General features: G+C 40.5%; 1 protein-coding gene across 1 annotated transcript; it reads left to right on the forward strand.

Moving 5' to 3' along the window:
- Positions 1-748: 748 nt before the first annotated feature.
- On the forward strand, positions 749-9,113 carry ATP6AP1L (ATPase, H+ transporting, lysosomal accessory protein 1-like; the record flags this gene model as incomplete). The annotated part of the gene is made up of 6 exons (XM_010133852.1): positions 749-789; positions 1,588-1,674; positions 3,395-3,636; positions 6,463-6,513; positions 7,222-7,465; positions 8,668-9,113. Coding segments are annotated over 6 exons (968 nt in total), but the record flags the coding sequence as incomplete, so codon positions are not given.
- Positions 9,114-9,397: the final 284 nt, after the last annotated feature.

A 9,397-nucleotide genomic window follows, 5' to 3' on the forward strand; every position in this document is an offset into this window, starting at 1 on the left:
TGTGGAGGGAGCAGGAAGATGGTCCTGTGGCTCAAGGAGTGGAGTCTGGTATCTTGGACTTTAATCTTGTAGATCTTTTGGTGATGTACGTGAATCTGTTTGGCTTGATTTTCTAGCTCATGAAAGCAGACCTTAGACCAGCTGAAGTCTTATCTCTAAATGCTACCAAATAAGAAAATCAAAGGTTGAAAATTTCTCAAGCCTGGTGGTTGTCACTTGAGATGTGCTTCACTTGTGCTCTACCTTGCATCTGACTTCCATGGGATTTGGGATTGCTTGGAACCGTTCAGGAGCTGTCTTCAGATGACTGTAAATCTGATCCAGTGCATTTGCTCTATCGTGAAGAAATTCAACATGATGCCTCTGATCCTTACTGGGGGCTGAGGACAGTGCAGTGCTATCCTTGTGTTCCCCTCCTTGTGGGCTGGAGCTGTTCGGTCTCAAAACTCATGTCCCCTGGGAAAGGGACAAGAGGGGTAATGAAGCTTTTATTCAGTATGGCGAGAATATGGGAATGCCTGGCAGGGCTGATCCACCTGAGGGATCTCTGAAAATGAGGCATTTTTATCCTGGGTACACTGGCTCTGGGAATAATTTGCCTTGTTTCTGTGACATTAACCAGCCAAGGATCTGAGTTACATTTTGAATGTCGTATTGAATGAAGCAGGAACAGGAGCTCTACTCGGTAAATTTTTGCAGACTTCAAATCCAGATGTTATACAGTAAATATTTTTCTTCTCTCTTCTAGTTCACGTGCTTTTCCAGATCAAGATTCTCTGCAAAGAAGTGGTAAGGGGTTTTTTGGTTTTTTTTTTTTTAGTTGGGTGAATGCCTGGTACTGGCTGTGTTAGTGCGGCTGTATGTAGAAGATCGTCATTCCCAGAAGTTGCTTTTCTTGCCATTATTGAGTTTTCTGTCAAATGTTTTGTTAAAACATACCCCTCTTTAACAAATACCTTTTAAAGGATTTGCCTGGTTAAAATAATCATTTACTGACTGACTCTGAGATGCAGGAGAAAGAAGTATTGGTTCTTTTTTAAACAAACAAGAATAGAGCTAAATATTTGAAGGATGGAGCTGTGAGTGTTCATGAAACTATCTGTCATCTGTGCAACTTCACTCTCCTGGCAAGGAATCGGGCCATCAGGTTATTTGTCACATCTTCCCATCTCAGACCAGTGCAGGGGAAGAATTTCTGACCCATAGTTACACATTTCTGCCATTCAATTCAACAATTCAACACTTTGACAATAGAGTTTGCTGCATGAAGAAAGAAGCAGCTTTTGCAAAGTGTGTTTGGGATGAATAAATACATGTATAGGCTGAGTCATGTCATTTTTGGGCACTGGAGTTCATCCCAGTAAGGGTTGCAAGATCTTCAAAGAAAAAGAAAGAGCCTTATGGTATGAGTAAGGTAAAGTAAACTAGAAATTGCATATGTTGAAGGCAGTATTTGCACTGAGCCAAATACTTTCAAAAACAAAATCAGGTGTTATGAAATACAGATTTCATGCAGGGATAATTATGTATGCAAAAGAATGTGCAAGATTATGCTTTTATAAATTGGATTGGATGCTTTCTTTGTAGGCTAACGACACACTTTCTTCTGCAGGTCAACATTATGATGGCGATGTGAAGCCAAAATTTAATGTAAATCAAGTAGCAATTACACAGGTAAAGTTTGAAGGACTGGATCTGTAAAGTTTTTTTCATAGCACATTGAGATCTTTTAATTTGCATTATTGAATTAAATAATACAATACATTGTTTACAAGAAATATCCAACAAAACTGTCTATTTGCTACCTGCTGTACAAGATACCTTCTACCTCTCTAAGAAGTGAGGTGATGCTATAGTTGGCATCACTGGTGCTGACTGGTGCTGGCAGTGGTTTTGGGCAGAGTGTGTTGCCTGAAAGAATGAAATCCTATCATGCATATTTTGTACAGTGCCACTTGTCTGCTGCAGCCAATGTTTTGCTTATATCACTTGGTACTGAAAGAATGCTGATGCAAAACTGCAGATGGGGAAATGTACTGGGATTTTTTCCTGAGTCCAGCCTGTCGGTCTTGTAAAAAACTGAGCATAAAAGGCTTCCTTACCAAAAACCCTGCAAGTGACAAAATATAATGTAAATAATGCACTGATTTAATCTCTCATCTGTACTTCTGAGAAGACAGCCTTATCATCTGTACAAATGATAGTCATAGTCACTGTTTCCTGATGGCTGTTTTATCACCTTTTCTGACTGTGATCTACCTTGCTTTCAGCTTGTTGCTGTGACTACTTACTAATTTTAATCCTCAAGCAGTCTTGTAGCATATGTAAGGTCAAGTATAAGGGTCTGAGCTGAGAGACATGATTTGCTAATCTGAACAAAAAATAATCCCTTTAAGCCAAGACAAAGCTTTGGGGCTTAATCGCATACCTTCTGGAGCCTGGTAAGATGCTTTTATGACTGGGACTCAGAAGACCTCTCTTTTTTGTACATGATTTGAACTTCCTTAATCATACGATATGCAAAACAATCATGCATAATTATATTCAGATAGGATATCTGTAGATGGAAAAGAGCTAGTGTCTGGAAATTTTAGTTTGAAATATGGAAATGACCGTTAAATTTTGGACTCCTTTCTGAGCCCTAACTCACTGTCCCAAATTATATTGCCTGACAGCCAAATTGTCCTCTTTTTGCTATGAAATTTCACTTACAAGGGATAGCATTTTTCTGACATCTAGAGGTGACAAGGAAGCTGCAGTACCCAGGTCTTAGTCTTGTGAACAACAGGATTTTGTAAAGGCAGGGATCCATTCTTGAGCCATCTTGTTCTGCAGCAGCCATTTTCCCGATTTTAAAACCTATCAGGAGCCAAGCTATCTGCAGGTAGATGTAGACTTGGATATTTCTTTCACCTGGTCAGCTGCCTACTGTGCTTTCAGCATGGTAGGCTGTGTCATTGGCCCAAGCTGAGTCCTCTGTAGTGCGTTGAAGTAATTCTTACAGGTATCCTAAAGAGCCTTTTGCTGGGGTAAGCACATTGTGATTCTAGCTTTGTTTCAACTTGCTACATTGTGCACCTCTACAGTGTGCTGGGGTGAGATGGAAGCAAGCTACGAATGTGGTTTGCCCCCATGATACTTCCCTGGTAGAATAAATGTAACTTTCATTGGCTCTCTGGCCAGTTGTGCAGGAGCTATAGGTCTGTCTGGTGCCATTCCCGTGGCGGAAAGGGGTTATTCAGAGATTTCTCTGCCTCCTCAGTTCAGTACTGGTCTGGCTGAGAACTGGCTCCACAGATGCTCTCCTAGTGCTGGTCTCATTCATTACGGTAGGATGAAGAGTAACTCCTGAAATACACATCTCCTGACACCAATCTTTTATGCGGTCAATCAGGTGGTCAGCTACAACTTGAGCAGAAAGAGGCAGTGGGAAAGAGCATCCTGGAGGCCATTCACCCACAGCCACTACAGCCCTCTCAATGTCACAGTTAATGGCATCCCCTGCATTCTCTTCTGGGCCAAGAGGATCATGATTAAATTTGAAAACCACACGCAGCTCGATTTGACGGAGAAGACATTTGGTGTCCATGCAACCGTGGATGTTGGAGATTCAAACTGCAGTGAAGACAGCGCAACGTAAGGTGGCATTCTACTCTGCCAATGGAACTAGTATCAGATAACAAGTCTAGTAAATATGTACTGAAGGAAACAGACCTTGTATTAGGTGGTGTAGAGACCTTCCCATAATATCTTGGAGTTGCAGGCAGCAGGGCAGCAGTCTTTCAGAGCAGTCTTTCATGGGGCACAGAGATGTACATAGCAGTCTTCACCTCTTGCAGTGGTGTAGTCAGTCCCTGTCTCCAGCCAATTTTGCTCTTTGTGCCTATGAGACTCAAGCTGTCAATCTCATTAGTCTCCAGCTGCTTGGGAGATTGAGTGGTGGATCCTATGCTGAATATGGGGACTTTGGGGCTGGCTGTGCATTGCTACTTATCCCTTCATAGAACGTGTGCCAGCAATAATGTAAAACGTTGGTACAAGATGCAGATATGTTTTTAGAAACAAGAGTTAGGTAGCCCTGAGTCCCAGAATGTGATCGATGAGTTGCTGAAGCCAAAGTCTGAATTCACTACAGGTTGGCACGTGACCTGAAGAGCCTCTGAAAACCTGAACTCTGCATCCCACACTGTCATTAATTTCTTCAGCTTGAACAGCAGGTAGCAGCTTTGCTCCTGCTCAGCCTGAGTGAGAGCTATGTATTGACCTAACTGGATCCAAAATCCTCCAGTCCCATGGCTATACTAAAAGGGCTTGTAGGTTTTTTTATTTCTTTTGTCATGTACCTGACCATTTCTCTCTCTCTATGTACTGAGCTGGCTGGTGTCAGGTGTATGTATGTACCAAGTCATTGATTCCACTCTCCTAGGCAAGATTCTAAAAATTAGGAGGTGGGTGCCTAACTGGACGTGTGCTGAATGTGAGCAGTGAGTCTACCACATAAAGAGTGTTTACATTTGTAATGATACACAACAATAAAAAGAACATGACTAAAACCAACTGTTTTGTTTAGCTTCTGTACAACATTTCACCTGTACATCTAAAGATGCTTCCAAAGAAAGTGGGCATTACCTCTTTCTGATGATACATCTGTCAAGGATAACTCATGGTGCATGGAAATTTCAGTGAGGTTACCACAAAACTAAAAGAATAATTGAAAAAGAAGCCAGGTTTTCTGTCTGTGGTATCAGAGTACTCAGCAAGGCAGTCTGAGATTTATGTCATCAGCACGTGAACTCATCCAGCACTATGTTTTGACAAGCGGAGGTAGAGAACGGAATAATACTATTTTAAAAATAAAAAGCAGTAGCTTAAGAAACATTCATTCTTCTCTTTTGGTGCTCAGTTCAGAAATAATCTTAGTCTTATTAGTAGTGATTGTAACCTAATAGCGAGGAGGTTGCAGTGAGTAGGTTGAGATTGGCAAGAGTGTGGAACAGGACAGTGCCGGGGCAGCTGACCCACGCTGGCCAAAGTTATATTCCTTGCCATATAACATCATCCTCATCAATAAAATCTGGATTAGAGAAAGAAGTGGGTAGCGGTTGTGCCTCCCAGGGCAGCCATTGCTCAGAGATTCACTGGGCATTGGTCTGTTCATGGGAGATGATCAAGGACTGACCATGCAAAACTTGGGTCTTTTTTTTTTAACACTTTATTTCACTTATTAAAGTGTGTGTGGACCCATGAGTTCTCTTTTGCTCTTCCTTTTCTCTCCCCAGCCCTGCTGAGGGGTGGGGACATGCAGCTGTATGGGTCTTAGCTACTGGCTGTGGTCAACCCACCACAGGGCTGAATATTTCATTTACTACATTATTTTGGAAGATATTTGGGAATTTATAGAACACATTATTCATTAAAAAAAGCTGCTGGAAGACTCAGGAAGCGGAGCTACTCTACAGCAAATCCTTGTAATGCCTTTTGTCAGTGTTTCACCATGTCTGAGTTTGATCTCAAAATCTGTCCAGAGCCATTTTATCTGCCATGTTTTCTGCTCTTTCTCTTTGTTTCTCACATAGTTTTCTGAACAGCCTCGAACTAGGGAAAAACCGCTAAAAGCAGGCAGGACCTTGATATCAGTTTGAAGTCTTTTTTGTTCCTAGGGTCAAGAGATATATTATGACTCCTAAGCATTTTCTTCTCACTGCTTCACAATGGGTTTTTTTTTTTTGCATATTCTGTGCTTTGCTTGTTTGGGATATACTGAGACACACTAGTCCCACGGTCTCCTGCCCTATGAATGACTCCAGAAAGAGCCCAGCTTATTCCAAGCTCTCGAGAGTAGGGGTTTGTCAGGATATTTGACAGGTTTCATGAATATGTTAATTCCAGAGATGGTAGAGGGATAGTAAAGTATGCATTAGTTTACAATGAACCTGCTAGGGCCTTTCACTTTAGTAAGCCTCAGGTGCCCATGCTCACCATAGATCAGTTTTGCAGAGCTACCTCACAGTGTTTATGCTACTTTAATGATGCACACGGGTGAAATTTGAACTCAGTGTCTTCTGTGTTTGTTTTGGTCTAATAGCTAAAAAGATGAGAATAATGTGGCTGTTTACACTTTCTAATGACGTACAGAAGTGATTCATGACTGAGAGATCATGGCTTGAGAAGAAGAGAGATCACATTAGCCTAATGGTCTGCCGATGCTGGAAGCAGTGGGATTGAAGCGTATTGAGCATGCAGTTCTGTTTTTATGGGTAGTCTAGGCCTCGTTCACATGAACTGCTGAACTACTGGGTGTCGCTGGAGGAAGATTTAATACTTTCAGATTTTTTACTACTGACTTTGAAGGTCTACTGAGCAAAAGGCTCCATGTATAACTTGGTTAATCTCTTGTGCTGCTTTTTTTTCTTAAGCTTTCTGAAGGTTTTTTTTGCCTTTATCACTTGCTTTTTGACCTAGGCTTTCTCTGAAGTTTGGTGACATTGGCAATCTAAAGGGACTTGTTATTAGGTAAGTTCATGTGATAAAGAAAATATTAGGTGTTCAAAGCAAATATAAAGATGATAAAGAAATATCCATTGTTATGCAGCTGCTTGTGCAATTTTTTTTGAGAGGATTTACATAAGCAAAAGTAACGTGGTAGAGCTGTTGACTGTATAATCAAAACACCTGCATTTAACAGATGTGTCATTTTACAAACAATGGTTTCTTTTATGAAGGCATTTCTTCTTCTATGTTGATTTTTCTATTAATGAGAAAAGTCTCTTTTGAATAGAATCTTCCCATGTCTGACAGTTTTGCTAAACCTTGCTAATTAGCTACATTTTAGTTTGGCTTCCAAAACTCATAGTGCAGGCTATTCAGGCATCAGACTGTGACCTACTTTATAGATGCTTCTTGGCAACCAAAGAAAACAACATTTCTTGATAAATATTTTTCCATATCTTGGATGGATGTACAGTACCAGTGTTGCATATGAATTTTTCTCAGTCATTTAGGAAAAATCTCGCTCATTTCCTCCTAAGCAGCAAACTCCTTCAGCTGCAACAATGGAGAAATACAAATCACTTTCCAACAGCTTAGAGCTCAGACTGATATAAATGTGTGAAACTCTAGTAAGACCAGGGTATCTTCTAAGATTGTTCAGCATGTGAATTTAATAGTTACAATTGTTAGACTTGTTTTCTTACTCATTTTCTTCCCATATGGTATTTTCAGATTTCTATTAACAACCAGCTATTACCAGCTGTCTGTTCAGAACTGGTTCAGTTTACATAGACTGCAACTTCTTTACAACCACTCCATACAAGCGACGTTTAATGCAACCCGAATATATGCACCGGCAAGTTACTCCTATCACTGTGAGCATGTGAGCAGCTTGCAGAGATATGATGCACTCCTCATCCCCAGCTCTGCAAATGATCTTTCAAAGCTTTGGGAAGTCACTTTCACTGATTTCCAGGTAATGTCATGGAATTAGGCCAAATGGAGCCCATAGGTAGACTGATGGGAAATTCTGAACTTCACTGCCAAGAAAGTGTAGTGACCTTCCATGTACAGTTTATAGGATCTTCATGGAACTTGAAATAGAAGTTGAAAAGACATGAAAACTTAAATTATTGTAGTTATCTTCCTTTCAAAGGAATCAAAAGGATATATAGATTTTCTGTAGTCTCTTGCCTAGGTTTCCCTTTATCATGGGGGGTGAATTTAACTTTCCATGTTACACCTGTCTGAGCTGGGCTCTCAAACCTGGCATCAACAACAGCATCAGTCACCAAGTATGGGTTTCATCCTCTTTAACTTTTGATGCCTAGTAATTTTAATCTTGTGCCCTAATTATAGTCACCCCAGTCTGCCTCTAAAGCCAGTGGATAATTCCTCTGACTCATCTTAAGTCCTTATTTCAGGATGAGATTAACCATCTTCTGAAAGCGCCTGTCTTTCTGCACTGACAATAATAAAGCCTGGACTAGGGTGTCTTGCTTTTAGATACCTAACTCATACGGTAGAATGAAGAGGTGAAAAAGGGGATTGGGGAAGAGTTGTTCCCCCTTTTCTCAGCACATGATAAATGCCCATAGACAGACCTAGTGAAGCAGACAGTCAATTCCCTGAGTGCTCATGAGGTAAACTTCCTGCTAAAACTGAAGCCACGAGTAAACTTGCTGGTGTTTGACATAGTTGAATGCTACTTCATGTAATTTAGCTGATTTGCTGCCATATACTGCACACTTGGATCTGGTGAGAAAAATGTACGGTAGGAAATTTAGAATATTCTCTTGTTTATTGTGTTGAAGTTTTATACAGTTTGAAACAGACACTCAAGATTCTCAGCAAACAACACAGGAAACACACCATTAACTTGAAAGGTACCACACTTACTACAATTAAATATGACGGGGCTATCGAGAGTGATCATGAACATTTTGTTTAAAACACAACTGTAAGTCCTTTGGGCAGCAGGGTGAAGGGGATTAGCGTAACTGGCAGTTTCTAGAGGACTGACCTGCATACACTCTGAGCATTAACTCCACCCAGCATTGTGTAATAAGCAGATACTGAATTAAAATTATTACTGGCATCAGGAGCAAATTCATGAAGTTATTTGTAACCAAGTCAGCAAATACTTTGTTTAATATGAGCCCTTTTATCTCTTTGCAGATTCAAGGTTTTAACATTCAAGAAGGACATTTCGCCTATGCAAAAGACTGTGCATCGTTTTTCTCTCCAGCAATACTTATGGGATTGGTTATGTCGCTGATTCTGCTGCTGGTTCTTGCCTACGCTCTTCATATGCTGATCCACCTGAAATCTCTTGACAGGCACTATGAATGCAAAGCTTCTCCTGCTTATTTTACACAGATGAAAGACAATGACATGGGGGATGAGAAAGAGCCACTGAGAAGCAGTGGAAATGAGTCCTACGAACTTAGAAACCAACAGTTCTGTAAAATTTATATTTAGCAGTATGCATCTGTTTCAGTGAAACAATGGTATTTTCTTCCACTGGCCCCGTCGTATGTAGTCATGCAGATTTTTTATCAACTGATGAAAGGAAAAGTAGGTAACAGGATGTTTAGCCAGTTACAGTCTGTTATTTATCGATAACCACCTCAAAGATGCCTTGGGAAACACGATGAGAGGAAAAAATTCCCTCGTGAGTAAGAGATTTCATGTGGTGGGAGTTCATTCCTGTAGTACAAAACCAAAATGCTTTTCTTTTCAGCCAGCTTACCAAATCCTGAAGAGCGAATCATTAATGGAGCCTTTGAAATTAAATAAAGATATAACATATTGGAAAAAAAATCTCTTTGCTTATTCTTTCAGAGGGCAAGATTTGTCCAGGTTTTGTATTTGCTTCATCCATCCTGCTCTGTGTCCTGACAAAATA

This window comes from Buceros rhinoceros, unplaced genomic scaffold (genome assembly GCF_000710305.1).
Source record: "Buceros rhinoceros silvestris isolate BGI_N320 unplaced genomic scaffold, ASM71030v1 scaffold20190, whole genome shotgun sequence".
Taxonomy (NCBI): domain Eukaryota; kingdom Metazoa; phylum Chordata; class Aves; order Bucerotiformes; family Bucerotidae; genus Buceros; species Buceros rhinoceros.